At 39.7% G+C, this 21,420-nt stretch overlaps 4 protein-coding genes across 4 annotated transcripts; 1 reads left to right on the top strand and 3 right to left on the bottom strand.

The window, feature by feature from the left end:
• Positions 1 to 18: 18 nt before the first annotated feature.
• On the bottom strand, positions 19 to 8,846 carry LOC114516988 (ATP-dependent DNA helicase Q4-like). Its single transcript, XM_028536619.1, has 16 exons — positions 8,691 to 8,846; positions 8,498 to 8,586; positions 8,382 to 8,415; positions 8,050 to 8,126; positions 7,403 to 7,692; positions 6,436 to 7,323; positions 5,645 to 5,950; positions 5,058 to 5,236; positions 4,689 to 4,781; positions 4,432 to 4,568; positions 3,995 to 4,264; positions 3,529 to 3,711; positions 3,159 to 3,370; positions 2,574 to 2,868; positions 1,015 to 2,052; positions 19 to 815 (listed from the first exon to the last, which is right to left on the bottom strand). The coding sequence occupies exons 1-16, from the start codon at positions 8,701 to 8,703 to the stop codon at positions 318 to 320; spliced, it is 4,602 nt and encodes a 1,533-aa protein (XP_028392420.1). The 5' UTR covers positions 8,704 to 8,846; the 3' UTR covers positions 19 to 317.
• Positions 8,847 to 9,146: 300 nt separating this feature from the next.
• LOC114516991 (tubulin beta chain) lies at positions 9,147 to 11,164 on the bottom strand. Its single transcript, XM_028536623.1, has 6 exons — positions 11,090 to 11,164; positions 10,881 to 10,989; positions 10,671 to 10,781; positions 9,983 to 10,440; positions 9,363 to 9,857; positions 9,147 to 9,257 (listed from the first exon to the last, which is right to left on the bottom strand). Exons 1-6 carry the CDS (start codon positions 11,144 to 11,146, stop codon positions 9,147 to 9,149), a joined length of 1,341 nt encoding a protein of 446 aa, XP_028392424.1. The 5' UTR covers positions 11,147 to 11,164.
• Positions 11,165 to 11,713: 549 nt separating this feature from the next.
• On the bottom strand, positions 11,714 to 13,892 carry LOC114517036 (tubulin beta-4B chain). The gene is made up of 6 exons (XM_028536677.1): positions 13,760 to 13,892; positions 13,579 to 13,687; positions 13,332 to 13,442; positions 12,740 to 13,197; positions 12,120 to 12,614; positions 11,714 to 11,971 (listed from the first exon to the last, which is right to left on the bottom strand). Exons 1-6 carry the CDS (start codon positions 13,814 to 13,816, stop codon positions 11,864 to 11,866), a joined length of 1,338 nt encoding a protein of 445 aa, XP_028392478.1. The 5' UTR covers positions 13,817 to 13,892; the 3' UTR covers positions 11,714 to 11,863.
• Positions 13,893 to 15,956: 2,064 nt separating this feature from the next.
• LOC114517266 (tubulin beta chain-like) lies at positions 15,957 to 20,431 on the top strand. The gene is made up of 6 exons (XM_028536938.1): positions 15,957 to 16,203; positions 17,092 to 17,200; positions 17,324 to 17,434; positions 17,872 to 18,329; positions 18,980 to 19,474; positions 20,135 to 20,431. The coding sequence occupies exons 1-6, from the start codon at positions 16,147 to 16,149 to the stop codon at positions 20,246 to 20,248; spliced, it is 1,344 nt and encodes a 447-aa protein (XP_028392739.1). The 5' UTR covers positions 15,957 to 16,146; the 3' UTR covers positions 20,249 to 20,431.
• The last annotated feature ends 989 nt before the right edge of the window (positions 20,432 to 21,420 follow it).

Raw genomic sequence — 21,420 nt, 5'->3', positions numbered from 1 at the left:
ATGGTTTAAAACGAAACAAATTCAGTGTGATCTGATCAATTGCATAATTGCCTTGCAAGTTTTCGTTGGGTTGGAGGTAGTTAAACCCCAATTTTTGCAAAAATTAGCTTGTAGAAAAATTGGCTGTACAGAACTCGAAGTAGCTTAACGAATGCTAAAGCTGATTTCATATTCCCTTATTTTTATAATACATATGCACATTATACCCAACCAAATATATCCGTGGTGCAGCCTCGTTCCAGGATATGCCCGTTTGCAGGTAAGGCTATGATGCAACCATGCTGAATATTGAACTTGCGAATGGATATACTCATGCACTACCTAAATTTCACCAATTCTTTCGTGGCACACTTACGTAGTAAGTTAAAGTCCACGTCGAGATGTCGTCTCCAGTATCTTCGCTCTCTGCCCCAAACTGACGCTGGAAAACATGGACTATCAATGCCGTGAAAGACGCGTGCGATAGCACGGCCAGAAAGCTCCAGATCGCCATGACTCGTGATAAACGAACGTACATCACGTGAGACTGCGTCCCAGTTAACAGGCTCTTCGGTCGGGATAACGCTCTGGAGGAACTCCGAGTTTTTCCGGGCTGTGGAGAGTGCTTCCAGCTGCAATTTCGTGGCGTCGTTTTTGCTCTCAAAGTACGCTTTTATGATGGATTTTAAGACACTGTCCACATCTTTGTCGCATTCCTCCGCGCTTTCCCAGCAGTTCGGATGGGCTCTCGCATTAAATGTTGACCACACATTATAAAGCTGAGCCAACTGGCTTCGTTCTTGTGCCATGATGCGATCTTCAAGAAAATCACAAACCTATTTGGAAGAAGCAGATTTTGTGGGTACCGCAGTTAAAAAAAACTTGGAAAAGGCAATTCCCCAAAACATAGTTGTATTTCTCAGACTAAAGGCTTCTTTACACTTGCAATTTTTGGAGGGATTTTCTACTTTTGAAGGAGTGAATAAGTTATGAGGTTCAAATAAAGCCTTCACACAAATGCTTTAAAAAACTCACCTCATCTCTCTCCTCGCCCGTTAAATCCCCAGGTGCTTGAAGATGGAACGCCAGATCAGTAAACTCGACAATGATACCGGAATGACCGCTCGACAAACCAGTTTCCCCAGCTAGCCTCAAGCCCTCGTTCCATTGCAGGCCGTACAATTCCCGTCTGACCGGTTCCAAATCCCAGCCCATCCCGTCGACGATTTCCACAACCGGGAAAGTCAAACTGCTCGTGTTGCGCTTAAACTCTCCACGCTTGCGGACGTACGCCACCGCAGCGGTTACTATGGGAACCCGTTGGGCGACGTAATGTAAATGGGCGGGACCGCCGTAGAACTTTAGCGTACACGTGGAGCGAACGGATTTCAGAAGCCGAGCCCAACGTTTTGCATGTAACTCGAGGTAACATAGTTGGGTTTCAATGGCTTCTTCCTTCATGTCCAGTTGTTCCACGGCCTTTGCAATCGGTATTGCCACTTCGTGGCCACCACAAACACGGTTTGAATTGTCATGGCTTTCTTCCGTCTGAGAGTCCATAACCTCGGACCTGCCGTCGTTAGCATGATCAGCAACAATATTGTTTGTCACGTCATTACCTTCCGTGATGTCATTATCAATCGTGACGTCATTCTCCGGGGCAACAATTTTGCCTTTATCATTACTATTAGTGCTATCAACATCAGCCGCATTCTGTCTGGAATTGGCGTCTGTTTGGGGGATAATGTCTCCCATACCATCCTCTACAATATCTTCGCCACTCGCTCCTAGTCCCTTGCGGCTCTGACTCTCGAACTCGATCACGTGATCAACGATGTCGCCATCGTCACCATCGAACCAATCAGAAATTTGATCTGGAACGCTGTTCGACCTGCAGCCACCTGCAGCTGATTCCCTGAGCTGACTAAGTTCATTGTCACGCTTTTTTTTCATGTTAGCATGCAGTGTTTTGCAGTCGCATGTGGGAAATATCTGATGCACAAGTTTCTTGATCGTATTCCTGTCAACTGTACTGGCATGCGCGTGTCGGCGGAGCTCACGAACGTCTTTGCCCTGTGAAGTATTTAATCGGTGAAACCTAATGAGCTGGGAAGGACTGGCTATGTTTCGGCTCCTCAGGCAAGATGAAAATTTCGGCCCTAACTATTTTCTTGTGTATCGCTGAATAGGCCCTTACACTGCTTGGGGACCATAGGCATTGCCCTGATGGACGATGGACCAGTCAACTCCTGTCATTCAAACTAATTACAACTAACAAGGGTGCGTATGTTAACTGGAAAATAAGCGTGCAACTGGTGAGACGCAGTAACCGGTTGGTCAAGTCAGAGGGTCCAGTGGAGAAAAGTGATCATTGAAAGAGGTTTTGTTGAAAAAGAAAAATTGAACTAATGCAATTATACGGAATAGACCTACAAAAAGGGCCTGATTCTGAAGATGAATTTAAAATAAAATACTCAAAAAATTTACAGTTTCTACCCACGTTTTGCATTGAGTAACGTATTGTATTCTCAACCTGCAATCTCTTCTGTATTCAGAATACTATTCATATAGATTAAGACGAAAAAAATACATACCTCTGGATCAATAAAAACGTGACAATGGGAAGGTAAACCATCTCTTCCAGCGCGTCCAATTTCTTGAACATAGCTTTCAAAACTTTTAGGCATATTATAATGAATAACAGCACGAACATCGGCTTTGTCCAATCCCATGCCAAATGCGACGGTCGCAACAACGATACGCAGCTCGCCAGCCATGAATTTCTTCTGCACTTTCTTTCTCTGTGCACCGGAGAGGCCGGCATGGTAGCATTCGGCATGCCAAGCTATCGACTTCTTACCGGATTTTGATTTTGCTGCTTCGGACTTTCTATAATGTCGAAGGAGTGTCGTGAGACGTTTCTAATACTCATGTTAGAGCAATGTCTGACTTTGAGTCTTAAGTTTTAAGTTTGGGACATGTCGCAGCTCTCGAAAGCTTTCGTCCAACTGGATAATGCTTTTCTCTGCTTTTTAAAGAACGAAGCTATGCTACTGGTCGAAACAGAAATGTATTGTAAAGTTCAGCCAATGAAAATCATTCTTGCGAGGAGCTGCGACACTACTCTTAAGTTTCACAGGAGTTTAGTGAATATCAAGTTTGTGCAAAGCCCCAAATACCTTTTCCTTCCCCGTTTCTTCTTGTCTTCTTTTTCTATCTCATCATCACCTTCATTTTGATCCGTGATGCAACTGCTTGTGTTCATCGGATTCTTCTGAAGACAAGTCCTGAGGTAGGTCGCCAGTCGCTCGGTCTGTTCTCGACGGGTGCAGTAAATAATGATAGAATCACAGCCACTGAATCGCGAGCCTTGTAGCAGTTCAAGGATAGCCTAGTTTAAAAGATGAAAATCCCTATTGATATCCCACTTAGCTTCTATTGTCCTCTCGAACAAGTGTTGTTTTTCTTTATTCATAGTGGTAAAATCATCACACAGGCAGTGTTGAAACGTGGGCTACTAGCCTACTACAAAATCTACTTTAAACTTACCCTATCCTTGTTTAAATCACAAGAGACGGATAAATTGAGATTTTCGGGTATTGTTGCCCCACGGACGATGGCCTCCGGTCGGTGAACGATCCCCAGGTGCTCACATACCGATAACGCCGTTGATCTAGTAGCAGTGGCAGTCAGTCCCAGGAAACATCGCACACCAAACCGTTCACGTAAAACCTATACGAAAGAAACACCGGATATAAACGACATGATCATTACCACCATGATGATAGCGATGATCATTGATGTCATATCATCAATTGATTATTGATGATAAATATTGATCATGGTGGATTGGGTAACCGATGACGATCGCAACTGACAACATCGATGATGTTGATGATAAATTGGTAATTGATAATTGGTAATCATCGGTGATAACTATGAGGATGATTATATTGATAGTATTGATGATAATGATGAACCACAAAACAAAAATAAATTATGCGTGCAAACAAACCTTGCAAACCCGAAGATACGATGGCCTGAAGTTATGCGACCACTCAGAGACACAATGAGCTTCGTCTATACAGGCAAACGCTATCGGTGGCAACTTGCTGGGGTGAGGTAGACACCCCACAGCAGAACTCCCTCCTACCAGAGCCTCGGGGGAAACCAAAACCACAGCTACTTTGCCGGAACAGATTTGATCGACAGCTTTTAGACGTTGCGGTTTTGTCATATTCGTGTTTAGGCTGACCCCGTGCAGACCAAATGGAAGACCAACCACCTAGAGTACGTACAGTAGGTAAACGGGAAAACAAATGAAAAGGGAAAATCTGTTCAGAAAAGGAACTAAGAATGCATTAAAAGGCCACTAGTGAACGCCGAAATTATTACAGGTTGCAATGTTATTATTGAAGGTGAAGGGAGTGCGCTAGTATAGTCTTCGTTTACCTGATCCTCCATTAGAGAGACAAGTGGTGATATGACTAGCGTAATGCAAGGAGAACGCCTGCTGTACATATAGGCAGGTAACTGATAGCACAATGACTTTCCAGCTCCAGTTGAGAGCACAACCAATGATGACAAGCCTGTAAAGAGCACAGGCGTTCAAATTAAAGAGGTTAAAATAGGACGTTGTAAGTGATTGCCAGGAGCCCAGTGGTAAAACAAAACTGAAAATAGATGTAGTGTTGTTATATTTGTACTACCGCATAAGATCTGCATGATCGCTTCCTCCTGCCCACAACGAAATGTATCAAATCCCAATTTATTCAGTGCTTTATACACTTCCTGGGGTGTGCCTGTTGAAAAAAAGTCAGGTCTGAGGGCCTTTTCACCTATCAACCTCGTACCCAGGGTCTTTTCTCTGTACTCATTCAGCAGGTGTTCCTCCCAGAGTGAGCACAAAGAAAAGACCCTGGGTACGAGGTTGTTCGCCTATTCGTTTAAAAGTGCCTTTCTCGAGTAAAAAAGGAAAGAATTCTAAAAATTTTGTAGCATAGATGTGAAACAGTGGTAGAAGTGATGGAAAGAAAATGCTTCTCCCATGATCAAACCACAAACCAAGGAATACCCACCGATGGGTTGGCCATTCTCGGGTTGGTAAAGAGGCTCAATCGCTGGAGGAGCTTGACCAGGTGTGTCATGAGCACGTGGTAAACGATCTGAGACCAAGCATTTCAATTTCTCTTCTGTAGCTTCCCATTGTTCATCAGCGATCTCCAAATCTGCCGGAGCTTTCACTGGTTCGGACCAACTAAACATGACAAACCATATAGGGTACAGTGACTAGAAATGGGACTACGAGATTCTTCATTTTCGCGCCAAATTTCGCTGTTTGCTTACGCCATATCGCGTCATCCTGCTGCAACTTGTAATGGATTTTTTGTACTGGCAAATTTCCAGCGTGGTTATATAATTCTACTTTGGCGATATTCTTCGTTCAAAAATTTTTTAGGAGAGCGACAATACAGGCGAAACAAAATAGAATTCTTTTGTAGATCATAGAGTGTTTGTTAGGAGAGGAAACGATTAATGGGATCAATATGACAATATTTGAGACCAAATCGAAAACGCTGTGTTATAGGAAATCGCATTGCCATCAGTTGCAGTTAAATGTAACATGGTGTTCAAACAATGACATCATATATAACTAATAACTTACTTTTCGGCGGGAATTGGAGCTCTCACTGGCTTGTTCCTAGGGCAATCCTTGGCCCAATGTCCATCTTCCCCACATTTGAAACACGTCGTAGTTGTTGTGCTGCTTATACGTCTCTTATTTCCACCGCCATTGCTCGTGTTTTTCTTCCAATACGCTTTCTTGTTATCCGCTTTTTCATTTGCCTGTTGTTTCTGTTTCCACATCTTGCGTTTGTAAGCGCCGTAATTTGTACCCTGACCACGACGACTGAATCGTCGAACTTTCAAGTTTAGCGCACGAAAGTTTTCGCTCACCAACCCGGACGATCTATTTACAACGAATAGTATTCGTAATTCATTTCACTGTATACATGAAAGTCGTTCAGAGCCGTAGTTGAAATGTCAAATTCTCATACGTGCGGACATTACAAATTTTACAAAGTAAAATCCAACGCTGTAAGCAGTGAGCGAGTTCTGAGATATTTCTAAGTAAGCACTGAAACTCTTTGGAAATAAGAAATAATTTTACATTTTAGAACGAATGTTTATTAAATGTAATTTAATGGTATATTCTTATTGTAATCGAGTCGAACTATTTTCTCAACAAATTTCTTAGTTTTGTCAACTGTAACTATGTGATCTCCTTTTTGAGGTATATTGTGAGGTAATCCTCTCTTTAAACATTGTGTAAACCTAATACGATTCAGGCGTGCCAAATAGTTACCTATCGGATAGCATTGATAAGCGAGAGTTTGGATGACCGCAATAAAATCGCCAACACTCTATTGTGTGAAGCACACCAGACAAGCTTACCTCTTTGAACCGCTTCTCTGGTCGGCGTTACTCGTCTGTGATTGTTCATCCTCACTCTGTCCACTTATTTCATCGTTTCCTTCCAAATCTCCGACCTCTTCCAAGTCTCCTTCTTTGTTTAAATCATCAGATATTTTCCTCTTCTTTGATAGCTTCACCTGCAAGTCATCTCCTGTAGAGGGTTCCAGATTTTCTTTCGCTGAAACTTCCTCCGTCGCATTAACTCTTTTTCGTTTCATAGTTTGTAATTTAAAAAGTTGCCCTTTTGACGGAAAATCGGTATTATTGGCAATATTCGAAGGTAGTGCAGCATTATCATCGGTTTTTGATGATCGGGAAGTTTCAACCATTGATGAAGAATCGGTATTTTTGTTAGATGAAGAAATGGTGGTGAAACTATTTATGCTCGAAGACTTTCCCGTTTTTGTGCCACCAGGAATCAAACAAGTGTCGCAACCAAATGATGAATCCGTATTACCGTTGGTTTCCAATATCACTTCATTTGATATACCACTTTTCAAATTTTTCCATTCATTTGAAGTTCTATCCAGAGAAGTCTTGGTTTGTTCAATGGTGTTTTTGGTATCTGACATGGAATCAATATTTTGGGTGGTAATTTTCCCATCATTCAACCCATTGGGACCTGTACAATTACCATCTCCAAATTCACCAATAAGGTCGCTTTTTAAAGTGCTTCCATTTTCAAAGGTATCACATTCATCAAAATTGTTCTGATTCAGAGCTGGCTTGGGTTCATTCGGACTGTCATCAGCTAATCCTAATTGGCTATTTTCTAGCCAATCGCTGGTTAGAGCTGACCGTCGTTTCATACGCTTCGCAAGGGCAGTCTTTCCCAACATCATTCCGGGCTTGTTGAAAAAATTGTTCCTGAGATCAGCAGAAAAAATTGGTGCATTAGAAAATGGTAAATTTTTCAATAATGTAGAAGTCAAGAAAATGCACTTACTTTGCACTAGTTGAGATATCAAAACCAAGATCATCTGTTGTGCTATCGACCTTTCTTGTTGGTGTATAAATCAGCTTGACTTCTTCAACATTACTTTCCATGAAATCTGTTTTTATTTTGTTGGGTAATAATGACTTGGGTGATGACTTAGCTTTTCTTTGACCATGACATAATTTTATTGGTTTATAGTCACTAGGTGATATCTTTTTAAGCCTAACAGATTTCTCTGCTGACACAGGGGTGCTACTTTTGTTAAGACTTTTCCCAAATATCTCATCCTCAACATCTTCCTAAATTTTGCAAAACATCTCAACATTAATCTTTTGCCACTTTATGATAACAGTCTGAGTGGTCAGATCAGTGAATCAAAATAATTAAATTGAAACCCAAAATGCTGGCACTTATATATTCATGGTTTAATCTATTTCCAATGCAAAGATATTGGTCAAACTAGTGTGGTGGTTTATTATAAGGGAGATTTGGGCAAGCCATATATTTTATACAGGGCCCAAACTAAATTCTAAATAAAACCTAATCACAAAATTCAATCAAAACATAACACGTATCCTAATTTTGGAACTAAATTCAAACCCTTACTTTACACCAAGCTAATATTGTCAGCACTATTTCCAACTTAAAATCTTTACCTTTTCCTTTAGTTTAACAAGTGTTTTCTTTGTATCAATGGTACCCCTTTTCAGTTGGTTATATTTCATATAGGTTTCTATAAGATAAGAAAAACACCTATCAAATATTTCTATCATCTAAACGTTGTATTTTTCTAATACCACTGATCGAAAAGGCAGTATGAACTAATAGCATATACTCTTATGCAGGACTAGAGTCTTTGCAAATGGCATGAAGAAGGAAACTTGATGTATCTTTAGTAAATAGACACTAAATATTGATTAAAATTTGCATGGGGAAGCATTATTACTAAATGTAGACAGCCTTTCCAAGTTTTTTTATATTTTCTTACCTCTGATTTCTTCTGAGGCATTATTCACATCATCCTAGCAAGTTGTAATATTGATGTAAACATGAATATATTTCAAATATAATAATAATGTACATTTTAACTGAAATAATTCTTACCTTATTTGGTTTTCTAGCATGTTTACGCTCAAACATGCTTTCCCAAGCTTTCAGCTCTCTCTTCAAGCATTGCAGCTCGTCTATTGTTTCTTAAAACAGAGTATTACAAACATCGTAGTAAATTTAGGACATACAGAATTTAAATTCGTAATACTGTGACAAATAGAATCACACACAAGTTGACACAACGTACTTTCTCCAAGCATTTTTTCTTTATCCTTAATTTCTGAAAGACTCTATTTATCGCATGTAATAATGTTTTTTAAGGTTTAGCTTTTTAACAAAAATATGGAAAATATATAAACACGATTTGTTCATTTGGTCATTGTGATATACATTCAGATATTAGTCCTTGTCCTTGTAAATATTAAATTCTTAATTTCCCGCCATTTTTTCGCGCGCAACATCTGGGAGGACTGAAACCTAACAGACCAAACCACCCTAAAACGGTGTTGCAGAAAAGCCAAAAACTAGACCAATCAATCGATCATCCAACAAAGCCTATGGTCATTGAGTTCGTTCAATGACCATTGGCCACGATGCGTTGTACTTTGCTAGGGAAATCATCAAACAAGAACGCAAGTTCATTTCATATGCTTTATTTTCTTAATCCGTACAAAAATTCCGTTTCAGTCAAATTGTTCCAAACTCAGGCCGCTTCTTCTTCACCTTCTTCTTCATCGAATTCTCCTTCTTCTTCGGCTGTGGCGTCTTGGTATTGCTGGTATTCCGAAACCAAGTCATTCATGTTGGATTCCGCCTAGGAAAACAAGACTTTAGCCCTGGTTTCTATATCATTGCCCTGCTACCCAAAATAGAAAATGTACGAAAACACTTAAGAATCCTCCACTCAAAACAAATTTACCTCAGTGAATTCCATTTCATCCATGCCTTCTCCCGTGTACCAATGCAAGAATGCTTTGCGACGGAACATAGCTGTAAATTGCTCGCTTATACGCTTGAACAGCTCTTGGATGGCTGTGCTGTTTCCGATGAAAGTAGCCGACATCTTCAAACCTCGTGGTGGGATATCGCATACAGCAGTCTTCACGTTGTTTGGAATCCATTCCACGAAATAGGAGCTGTTCTTGTTTTGGACGTTCAGCATTTGCTCATCGACTTCCTTCATGGACATACGGCCACGGAACATTGCAGCAACGGTGAGATATCGACCATGACGAGGATCGCAAGCTGCCATCATGTTTTTGGCGTCGAACATTTGCTGGGTGAGTTCCGGTACGGTAAGCGAACGGTATTGCTGTGAGCCACGGCTTGTGAGTGGTGCAAAGCCTGGCATGAAGAAATGAAGTCGCGGAAACGGTACCATGTTCACTGCCAATTTACGCAAGTCCGCGTTCAGCTGTTATGAAAAAATACATTTGAAATTAGGAAATCCACCCTATCGTAACATTTTTGCTGTCAATCACTTGAAAGCTAATGTAACCTAGTTGATTCATTAAAATCTCTGCATTCTAATACACGTACCTGTCCTGGGAATCGCAAGCAGGTGGTAACACCACTCATGGTAGCGGATACCAAATGATTCAAGTCACCATAGGTCGGAGTGGTTAACTTCAGAGTACGGAAACAGATATCATACAGTGCCTCGTTGTCGATGCAGAATGTCTCATCAGTGTTTTCGACCAGCTGATGAACCGAAAGGGTGGCGTTGTATGGTTCAACAACGGTATCAGACACTTTGGGGGATGGTACCACGCTGAAAGTAGTCATGATTCTGTCTGGATATTCTTCACGAATTTTGGAAATAAGTAAAGTGCCCATTCCAGATCCTGTTCCACCTCCGAGAGAATGTGTCAATTGAAAACCTTGCAGACAATCACAGCTTTCCGACTCCTTGCGCACCACATCCAAAACTGAGTCAACTAATTCTGCACCCTCGGTATAATGTCCCTTAGCCCAGTTATTTCCAGCTCCACTTTGGCCTAAAATTGTGCAACATTTTAGATGGTTTTGAGCTTTTCAAATACAACGCAGAACTCGATCAAATAGTAGTACTATTGTAGTGAACTAGAAGGGGAAGTAATTTTGTTGTGTTCTGCAATCTATGAAAAATAACATGACGATTGACGAATCATATGTCCTCGCATATGTCCACTCCCTTGCTTTTCATAGCAAAAGTTTTAAAGGTAAAGGAATATTGAATATACTTTACCAAAAACGAAGTTATCAGGTCTAAAGATTTGACCAAACGGCCCTGAGCGAACAGAATCCATTGTTCCCGGTTCTAAATCACCAAACAGCACGAGGAACATATTTTCCCCACCTGAAAAAGAAAGCAATTTAAAAAAAATTCAAATAAAAAACATGGCCGACATTGCAGTTTTATTTCCGAAATATATTCGTAAATGACGCTGCGGCATACCAGTCGCTTCGTTGTAATACACGTTGATTCTTTCCAATTGTAGGTCTGAATCTCCGTGGTAGGTTCCTGTGGGATCAATACCATGCTCATCTGATATAACTTCCCAGAACTATTGAAAGCAAAAAGCAAAAGATGCTTGAAAAATAAAAACAGCGCCGCCATTTTTTGAATGATTTTTTCTTTTTAATGTCGTTCTATTATTGTTTTACCTTCGCGCCTATTTGGTTCCCACATTGTCCAGCTTGTATGTGCACAATTTCTCTCATTTTTAACGCTAAAAACTTACTTTTAGATAACTAAATCTAACACGAAGCAAAAGTACTTGCTACGCCTCAAAACTTTCACAAGTAAAAAACTGTTAAAACTGTATTCGCAATCAGGCGTTTGTATTCGTCATCTAAGTGAATGCTGATTGGTTAGTTGACAGGGCTGGTTCAAAATTGACCAATCAGGAAACAATTTGTGATTAACTTGTTTGAACAAGTTTTTTTGAAATTAGAAATTTTGCAAAGGGGGAAAACAATTTATAAATTATAATGCATATCGTTTAAAAACAGAGATTTGTCAAGAATAAATTTGTGTTGAAGCAACCTCTCTCGACTAGAGTGTTTTGCAGATATAAAAAAATGTGTACTCAATGAGATAAGGGCTTAAGAGGCGCATATATACCGCAAAAACACAGTGGTAAGGTTTCTTTGAATTGTGGGCTTTTTGTTGACAAAAAATCTTGATCCCTAATACTACACTGTAAAAGGGTTACAACGAAGTAAAACAAACTTCTCTTCCTGTTTTTTGTTCAACTATATTATATGGATTGCAAAGACTACTGGATATAATGTGCCACTAAAATCGATTACTAGTTTGCAAAATTATATTTGTTTTTAACTGCTCAACAAAGCATTGTTTTACAATCAACACAAACACTCAGCAAGTTTATAAAATGTTTTAGAAGTGAAAGTTAGAGTTCAAAGTTTTTTTTAAATTTAGGCTTCCTCCTCTTCTTCTTCCTCCTCAAATTCTCCTTCTTCCTCAGCTGTTGCTTCTTGGTATTGTTGATATTCAGAAACCAAATCATTCATGTTCGATTCAGCCTAAATTAATAGACAAAAGAAAGTTAGAGTGAGTATATAGAAAAAGTACATCAGTACAACTTTGCCTAGTATGTATAGTAATTATTTATTTTCAGTATACTTTGGGAAAATCTTACATCAAAATACAGGAAAACTATTTTTTACAAACCTCAGTGAATTCCATTTCATCCATACCCTCACCAGTATACCAATGAAGGAAGGCTTTGCGCCGGAACATAGCTGTGAACTGCTCACTGATTCGTTTGAACAATTCTTGGATGGCTGTGCTGTTTCCAATAAAGGTACCAGACATCTTCAAACCTCGTGGTGGGATGTCACAGACAGCAGTCTTCACATTGTTTGGAATCCATTCCACAAAGTAGGAGCTGTTCTTGTTCTGGACATTTAACATTTGCTCATCAACTTCCTTCATGGACATACGGCCACGGAACATAGCAGCAACTGTGAGGTATCGACCATGACGAGGATCACAAGCTGCCATCATGTTTTTGGCGTCGAACATCTGTTGGGTGAGTTCTGGTACAGTGAGTGCACGGTATTGAGATGAACCACGGCTGGTGAGCGGAGCAAAACCAGGCATGAAGAAATGAAGACGTGGGAATGGAACCATGTTGACCGCCAGTTTTCGCAAATCTGCATTTAACTGCAAGGAGAATGGATTGTTCGAACTAAATAAATTGTCCTGGTTACTATGCAGTGCTTTAAACACTGCATTGGCAACTATTACTTTGCAAAGCAAGTACAGTTAAACAAAAAATTTAGCCTCACCTGTCCAGGGAATCGTAGGCATGTTGTAATACCACTCATGGTAGCAGAAACAAGATGGTTCAAGTCACCATATGTTGGTGTGGTAAGTTTCAGGGTTCGGAAACAGATATCGTAGAGAGCTTCATTGTCGATACAGAATGTTTCATCTGTGTTCTCAACAAGTTGATGTACAGACAGGGTGGCGTTGTATGGTTCAACAACTGTGTCGGAAACTTTAGGTGATGGTACCACACTGAATGTGGTCATTATTCTGTCGGGATATTCTTCACGGATTTTCGAAATTAAAAGAGTGCCCATTCCGGAGCCAGTTCCACCTCCAAGAGAATGTGTAAGTTGGAAACCTTGCAGGCAATCACATCCTTCAGATTCTTTTCTAACCACATCAAGAACAGAATCCACAAGCTCTGCTCCTTCTGTGTAATGTCCTTTAGCCCAGTTATTTCCAGCTCCACTTTGGCCTAAAAGGGAGAAGTAGAAATGTACAAACATTAACGAGCGAAAGGGACAACAGGGGGTCGACATGGTAACAGCAAACAAACAGGTCGTCGCTTGTTCGTTCTTGAAATTAAACACAAAATCTTTTAAACCTTACCAAATATAAAGTTGTCCGGTTTGAAAATCTGTCCGAATGGTCCTGATCGAACGGAATCCATCGTTCCGGGCTCCAAATCGACCAAAACTGCTCTTGGAACATATTTCCCGCCTAAAATGTAACGAACAAGCATGCAAAAATTCACAAAGCAGCCTCGCAGTCGGCGTTGCCAAGGACATGAAAAATGAATTTGAAATGATTGAATCGAAATTTTTTTGTCGTTTTAAACATCAAACGCGTTTCTTACCGGTCGCTTCGTTGTAATAAACGTTTATTCTTTCCAACTGAAGGTCTGAATCGCCATGATATGTGCCAGTCGGATCTACGCCATGCTCGTCGGAAATGACTTCCCAAAACTAGAAAATAGAGCGCACGTTTCGTTACAATTACAGACTAACCGTTTGTTCTAATAGCAATTAGAAGCCTACCTTCGCTCCGATTTGATTTCCGCACTGGCCAGCTTGAAGATGAACGATTTCTCTCATTTTAAAAAAGTTTTTGGCTCAAGAATTGCTGCTATATGTGAACACAATGCTTCGCGATAGAGGAATGGCAAGCCTTTTCAGCTTCGGGTTTCGCCTTTCGTTTCAGACAATTAACATAAATAATTAGTTATGACGTTATATATTTCAAAATGACCAATAGCCAGCTAGGGCCAGGCCAAATGTGGCTAAACCACAATGACAGGTAATCGCCACACCATATCATGTGATTCTCAATAAGCCAATCATGCGTTTCATTACCGGTGATGCAATTAAAATTTCATGATATATTTATTTTGGAATAAAAGCGGCAAACGAATGCGAGGCGATGATGAAATATTTCGATATACTTTATGTAACCCACAGTGAATGAACTGTGAGTTATTGTTTGCTTAAAAGAAAATATTGCCCGACTTTACAAAGATGATTGAATCAGATTGAATCGACATTTCACCTTTGCATTTCACATCAATAACACGCTGATAAGTTATAATATCGCTTTACAATTACAGAATCCCTTCTTTCATTTCTGTACGAAATCGGCCTTTCTTAGCTAATCTAATCTACAGACTATTATCGCCAAAATTTGTAACATAATATTCGATATTTTACAAATAACGTTTAGAATTTCATCTACAGACCATAGTCATAAATTGAAACACAGATATTTATGACGTGCAATATATAAAATAGGTTAACACTTGATCGCCGCTTTTCTCAGTCAGTGCGCCTTGCGTGACACACAGTTGATTCTCTTAGATAAGATATTGCATAGTTCTGGAAACATAGCACTAAATTATACTTTCAAAATATAATTAAAATATAAAAAATAGATGAAAATGGAAGTTAAAAGAACTAAGAAGTCAACAACATCATTGGAGTAGCAATTTCAGTTTATTATTTGAAGCGTCTATTACGTCTATAGAAGTAATAAAACTGGGTATCGTTATAATTTAGAGGTTAAGAGGTTGTCTCTAATGAAAAAGTTGTATTATGATCTGCAACGCAGACGGCGCTTTTGTTTGCTTTATCCGACCTTATTGACAGACAGCAAGCATGTATCAAAACGGAGATTTGCAAAGACAACAGATGCGTATATATTGACCTTATACGCAGGAACTGTGTCAGCTGAAAACAACTTGTGCAGCTGAACACAGTGCACCAATACAAGTTTGCACGTATAGCATCTTCGTCTTTCTAGAAGGCAACACGGAAATGAATGGAAATTTAAATAATCATTCGTGCTTTCGGTATTTAATCAACCATTTCGTGCGAAGTCTCTTCGAAGCCTCGCGTTGTAAATTCATTGAAAACGCAAGGTGGATTCACAATTTCACAGAAATACTTTTGAGGAACAATTACTTAATTTCCTCGAGAACTTTAATTTTACTTCTAGTGCAATTCAGTTTGGAATTTCCTTGAGCACACCTTTGTTTTGCTTGACTATTTATAAACAGCAGACAGCTGCTGTTCTATTGTGGCTAAACGAATGAATCAGGGCATGAACAGGAAAATAAATGAATTCACTGAATATGCATATCAATTAGAACTCTTCACAAGAAAGCCGTCCAATTTCAAGGCAATACCGAGGTAAATGTTGCACTTTTGTATCAATTTGCGATGCAATTATGCGGAAATGTTCGTCAAAAACGTAAAAGAGAAAACGTAAAACATAGTCCATGTTTCGCTAGTGTTTAACACCGTTCGGTTTCGGCATCTTTTTGTCTCCTTTGAGCATGCTTTGAAAGAGAAATATTTAGCCTGAGTAACGTGCCTTATGTACAACATCGCCTCTGTGTTTAGCTTCAGGGAGTTCATAGCAATATCTGCCTGAAGCGGAGTCTTGGTGGGGGTGTAGCATGAGTGAAACTTAAATATATTGAGCGAGGGCTGTTATCTCTTTGAGCAAAAAATAAATGACACCGCTTTCAACTTAGTTAGCAAGTGACATGCATCATTGTCACTACTTGATAGAGATTAAAATGTCATACTCCAAGACACATGGGTACGAATATTCGCCATGCAAACTAACGTATAGAACGCCAAAACAGCTGCGTATCAAAATTCTCCTGCGAAAAAACATAATTGAGACACAAACGGTTGCTAATGAAGAAAAAAATATGCTATCTTTGCAGCTAATCTGTGAGAATACTTTACCACAATATAAACAGGAAATACCACATGCTGTTTCGGTTCGGCTTCTCGAATCAAAAATGTTCACTTAAAAGGAACTCCTTGTTACGTTACGGAACAATGCCTCACAAACTTGTGAGAGGGAAAATTATGATTTTAACATTGTGAGTCTTGTTTATACGGAATATTTTCGACTCAGTATGAGAGAGATTATTCATGTGCAGGCAGGGCAATGTGGTAATCAAATTGGAGCAAAGGTAAGGAACAATCCGGCGGACCGAATTAAATATAAACATATGAATATATGGTCTGGTCATGTTGTGAAATGAGAGGGCGTACTTGTGCTTGTCTATGGCAAATCTTGTCGCTTGTCTGTGGCAAATTTGTGCTTGTGTACAGTTTCACAGAGCTGAGATTTGTATTGATTTTGTGCTTAAGCAAACAGAGTCTTCTGGATAACGTACGCCGTACGTTAATATTGTTTACTTGTATTTTTTACACCGTATATTAAAATCTCGAGGTGTATTAACAGATTAATGTATATGTAACAACTTTAGTAGGTTAGATGATAAAACTGTATAACATGTTACTCTACAACAAACGTCTGAAACAATCATAAATGCATACTCCTTGAAATGCCGTCTTGTTGATAGGGTGTGACACAGAAATTCGCTTCAGCTCATTTAGTCCTCATTACTGCATGTTGACAGTGTTGACAGAGCGAAAGTAACGTTTTGCCTGAGATACTCAAAACCAACAGAGCTCTAATTGTTTTGGTTTATTTTCACACAATGAGTCAGAGCGAGTGAATGTTAAGAATACAGAAGAACGAGCCTTCACCCATTTGGTGATCAGCCACGTTCCTGTGTGGACGTGAGAGTCGAAGCTGATCTTTATCGAAAAAATATGACAGCAATGTGTATCAAGGCAAGCAGTGGCATCAAGGCAGATGCAAGCTGTGAGTCGCCTGTGACAGCGGTGATCTGGGAACGATGTAGTGAATAGCGGCAAGCTTGCCGAAAATTCACTGCCATCATTGCAATCATTTTCCGACTAGGACGTTTCCTATCATAAAACCGAATTAATAAATCAACTTTTTAGCACTCTAAAGTATTTTCACATGCACATTATATTTATTTTGATAGTTTTGGGAGGATATTTGCGTGGAGCATGGCATAGACCCAACAGGAGCATACAACGGTGACTCAGATCTTCAGCTACAAAGGATAGACGTATATTTCAATGAAGCCACTGGTAATTTCTTCTTCCCTTCAACTATCGGCTCTTATTCATTAACCTGTAGTTCAACCTGAACTAACCGTTCTTAACATTACATGCTAATGCAAATTATGCAATCGCTTTCCCCTCCCCTTATAGGAGGAAAGTATGTTCCCCGTGGCATCCTAGTTGATCTAGAACCAGGAGCTCTGGACACGATACGAGCTGGACCTTACGGTCAGGTTTTTAAACCGGACAATTTTGTTTTTGGTAAGTTTCAACGATAGCCGAATGAGAAGTGAGAACTGGTTACACTTGAGGTTGTGAAGCCTGTGAGGTCAGAAGAACTAGTGGTACGGATGCAATTTTTTATTGCACAATAGCCAGTCAAATTTCATTCTTACCATTCTAAGCTATGTTAAAAATTGAGCTATACGGATAAAATTGAGCTGCCTAAGTTAAACTACCTAAATAGTAGATGGTCCAAATTTCTCCTTACCAATTTCATTCGTATGGAACATAAAATCGTGTGTAGTTTAAATGGGAGCATAATTTACCATGACCTACACGGTATTTTTGAAAAACAACGGAGATTTTCAGAGATCTTGAAGATTTCCTACTAACGTAATTAAAAGTGTTTACAACCTTCGCGCTAGTCAATGTGTTGTATTTTGTGAAATTAATCATTTGTAATTGTTTTTTTCAAGGCCAGAATGGAACGGGAAATAATTGGGCAAAAGGACATTATACGGAGGGCGCTGAACTGATAGATAATGTTGTAGATATCATTCGCAAAGAATCTGAAGGCTGTGATTGTCTTCAGGGTTTTCAGCTCACACAGTCTCTGGGCGGGGGTACAGGCTCCGGTATGGGAACATTACTGCTGTCGAAAATCCGGGAAGAATATCCCGACCGGATGTTGGCAACCTTTAGCGTCGTACCGTCGCCCAAGGTGTCCGAAGTTGTGGTCGAGCCATACAACGCGACGCTTTCGGTTCATCAGTTATTGGAAAATTCTGATATGACGTTTTTCATCGATAACGAGGCTCTATACGACATCACCTTTCGGACCTTAAAATTGACCACCCCCACATATGCGGACTTGAATCATCTTGTTTCCTTGGCAATGAATGGCGTCACCACCTGTTTACGGTATCCAGGCCAGGTATATATAACGTATTCAAATATGTTATGTAAGCCTATTTTCTGACCGAAATGTTTACGTTGGGACAATGCAGCTAAGGGTGATTATTATGTTAGACTTGGCACCTTTTTGGACACTGGAAGACAATGAAATATTCCCCGAGCCATTTTCACGTCGTTATCGCTTTTTTTCGTAAAGTAGTTTCAATAAAATTAATGACTAGTTAATGATTAGAAATATCAACGTTCGTATCTTTAATGAAAGCAGATTGTAACACACGACAACCGTAGGAAACCTAGATCAAGAATATTAAGATGAGACACTGAAAAACGAGTACGAACTACGAAGCCTTTGTACTCGAAATGCATTGAATGAGGCGAACAAAGTTTACATGTTTCTCAAGTATACATTTGACCGCAGTAACCTTGGCTACGACACAATAGGTGCATGATAGTTTTGTGAACAACAACAAGCCTCGAAAGATGAAACGTATTAATCATTCCGAGCAAAACGTGTACTGTTAGTTGCAGATATGTCTCGTAGTAAAACTAGATTCCTTCGAATTCTTTATACTTGAAACGAGTTTCCCTATTAAATACTGCCATTGTTGCATGCATCCAGCAATGTGTTATTGAACTTTTAGCCCAAATTTTCCTCCCCCTTCATTCCAGTTGAACGCAGATTTAAGGAAGCTGGCGGTCAACATGGTTCCCTTTCCTCGCCTCCATTTCTTCATTCCTGGTTTCGCCCCTTTGGTTTCCAGCGGATCTTCGCAGTACCAAGCGCTGACCGTGCCTGAGCTCACCCAGCAAATGTTCGACGCCAAAAACATGATGGCAGCTTGCGATCCTCGTCATGGTCGATACCTCACCGTCGCGACGGTTTATCGTGGCCGTATGTCCATGAAGGAAGTCGATGAGCAAATTATGAACGTCCAAAACAAGAACAGCTCATTTTTCGTCGAATGGATTCCGAACAATGTGAAAACAGCTGTCTGCGATATACCTAACAAAGGTCTAAAAATGTCCGGTACATTCATTGGAAACAACACGGCCATCCAAGAATTGTTCAAAAGACTCGGTGAGCAGTTTACGGCTATGTTTCGGCGCAAAGCCTTTCTTCATTGGTACACAGGAGAGGGAATGGATGAAATGGAATTCACTGAGGTGAGGATAGGAAAACGATCCCTTCGTAATTTCCTGGAGCATTTGCATTCTTACGCCTCAAAGACCAACCTAATATCAGGCTTTGCGAACAAGAGCGTCGTTTTTGAGCATTTTCAAAATCAATAGCAATAATGGTTTTGACGGCCTGTTGACATGATCCAAAGGGGTAAAATACTCAGTATATCAAATTAGCTCTAACTTCTATCTTGAATTAATAGTATTTGCAACCGTTTAGGAGTGGAAACATGTATGAAAACGTTCGAAATCATTACAGCGTGCACATAGCCTTGTTGCAATCTAAAGGCCCGTTAACACTTGCAATTTTTGCTGCGATTTTCTTCTTTTGATAGATGTGAACGAGTGAGTTAGTTACGAATGTTCAAATAAGAGCTCTTATACATCAGAGAATTCGTAACTAGCTACTCGTTAACATTTACCACAAAAAGAAAATTGCACCTAAATTTGCAAGTGTAAACGGGCCCTAATAGACCGCCGACTACGATGTTGTTTGTTGTGAGTGTTGATTTTACGATCATAGTATTAGGTCTGAGATATTTCGCTGCATTTTGTGAACAGGGAGAAAGGGTGGTAGTTCTACGTTCATCGCCCCTTTTTGCTATCGTTTGAACGTCCCCATCATCAAATTCCTATAAATTTCAGGCTGAATCCAACATGAATGATTTGATATCGGAGTACCAACAATATGAGGCGGCCACAAATGAAGATGACGAGGACGAGGACAATGAAGACATGGATGAAGAAGACGTTGAATGATTTGCTGAAGGCGAACAAGGAAATAATATATAACCCTTGTCTCGTTACCAGGACTTCGCTTCGGGGAGGGGGGCGATGTAACTCTGGGATCGGTCTGTGAAGTAACCACAAACGTCCCAGATTTTGTAGGTATTTTAGTTCTGTATTTTTCTTACCAACAAAAACCGCTAACAGCAATTTTTACCACTTTCAGTAGTATTTCTATCTATATCTCATTTGGAAAACCCTGCTTATTAAATGCTGCAATTCAGAAGATTAATGACTACATCCGCTCTTAATTCCCAAAGGCAGAATTGATTCAATTTTCATCGTCTGTATTTATAGTCAGAGACCGGCCCCTTAAAGCGGCATGGGTATTTTTACTTCAGAACAGAAAACGTGAATCGATTCACGAACGATTTCTAAAAAACATATGTTCCATTTGATGGACAAGCCGTTATAGTTTGATGTGAACATATACTTCCCCCCGAGCATAGGCTAACCGCCTCTTAAGCAAAGCGTATTCTGCCCTGTTTTTAATAATGCAAAGGTTTTTAAATGAAAATTGATTTTCTTTGTAATGCTATGACACTTTCACACTTTGTGATGTAACACCTGCTTGTCTGATGACCTGATCCACAGGAGCCATTCAATGCCTTCCTAACGGAGAATTTTTGTGTTGACATTTGAAAACGAGGAATATAATATAATGTACAATATACTATGCCGTGGTGTAGGCACTCTCGTGGATAAACAACTGTAGAATTATACAATATTTTAAGAGGTCCTTCTGCGCTGAAATCTTACAAATTTATGTTGAATATATAAATATAATCTTCGTAACCGCCATTTAAACAAAAAACAAACCATATGTTCCTTACTGGCGGCATGAATGATATAACTTAACTTCCTACGGCTTAGCCAGTAACCAAAATTGTAAAAAAATAGACCTCAGTCCTAAGTGCCCAAATATTTTCAGTAGACAACAAATGGATTTGTTGCCATGAGAGGAATGATTTGAGAAATATCACGGAGGTTTCCTGACCGAAGATTTGAGTTTTCAAACGCACCCAATCGACAATTAGGCTTTGTTTAACCTTGTTCATACCGCCACGGGAGTGTTTTTATTTAATGAAAAGTAGTAGATACAGAAAATACTTGAAAGAGGCTTTAAAAAAAGCGACAAAGCGTAC

Source organism: Dendronephthya gigantea, unplaced genomic scaffold, assembly GCF_004324835.1.
Source record: "Dendronephthya gigantea isolate DGI-Jeju-01 unplaced genomic scaffold, DenGig_1.0 000007F, whole genome shotgun sequence".
Classification (NCBI taxonomy): domain Eukaryota; kingdom Metazoa; phylum Cnidaria; class Anthozoa; order Malacalcyonacea; family Nephtheidae; genus Dendronephthya; species Dendronephthya gigantea.
The sequence above is the reverse complement of the archived record's forward strand: the minus strand, read 5'-3'. Positions and strand labels throughout refer to the sequence as shown.

What these genes read in the sequence shown, in the direction of transcription:
- LOC114516988 (XM_028536619.1), bottom strand. An exon ending in GATCATGCAGATCTTATGCG is followed by an intron (nt 4,569 to 4,688) that starts GTAGTACAAATA and finishes TGCTCTTTACAG; the next exon opens with GCTTGTCATCATTGGTTGTG. An exon ending in CGGGCGAGGAGAGAGATGAG is followed by an intron (nt 816 to 1,014) that starts GTGAGTTTTTTA and finishes TCTTCCAAATAG; the next exon opens with GTTTGTGATTTTCTTGAAGA.
- LOC114516991 (XM_028536623.1), bottom strand. Translation starts at nt 11,146, where the DNA reads ATGAGAGAAATTGTGCACATACAAGCTGGACAATGTGGGAACCAAATA. An exon ending in GGAACCAAATAGGCGCGAAG is followed by an intron (nt 10,990 to 11,089) that starts GTAAAACAATAA and finishes TGCTTTCAATAG; the next exon opens with TTCTGGGAAGTTATATCAGA. An exon ending in ACCTGATAACTTCGTTTTTG is followed by an intron (nt 10,441 to 10,670) that starts GTAAAGTATATT and finishes GCACAATTTTAG; the next exon opens with GCCAAAGTGGAGCTGGAAAT.
- LOC114517036 (XM_028536677.1), bottom strand. Translation starts at nt 13,816, where the DNA reads ATGAGAGAAATCGTTCATCTTCAAGCTGGCCAGTGCGGAAATCAAATC. An exon ending in GAAATCAAATCGGAGCGAAG is followed by an intron (nt 13,688 to 13,759) that starts GTAGGCTTCTAA and finishes TCTATTTTCTAG; the next exon opens with TTTTGGGAAGTCATTTCCGA. An exon ending in ACCGGACAACTTTATATTTG is followed by an intron (nt 13,198 to 13,331) that starts GTAAGGTTTAAA and finishes TCTCCCTTTTAG; the next exon opens with GCCAAAGTGGAGCTGGAAAT.
- LOC114517266 (XM_028536938.1), top strand. Translation starts at nt 16,147, where the DNA reads ATGAGAGAGATTATTCATGTGCAGGCAGGGCAATGTGGTAATCAAATT. An exon ending in ATATTTCAATGAAGCCACTG is followed by an intron (nt 17,201 to 17,323) that starts GTAATTTCTTCT and finishes CTCCCCTTATAG; the next exon opens with GAGGAAAGTATGTTCCCCGT. An exon ending in GTTTACGGTATCCAGGCCAG is followed by an intron (nt 18,330 to 18,979) that starts GTATATATAACG and finishes CCTTCATTCCAG; the next exon opens with TTGAACGCAGATTTAAGGAA.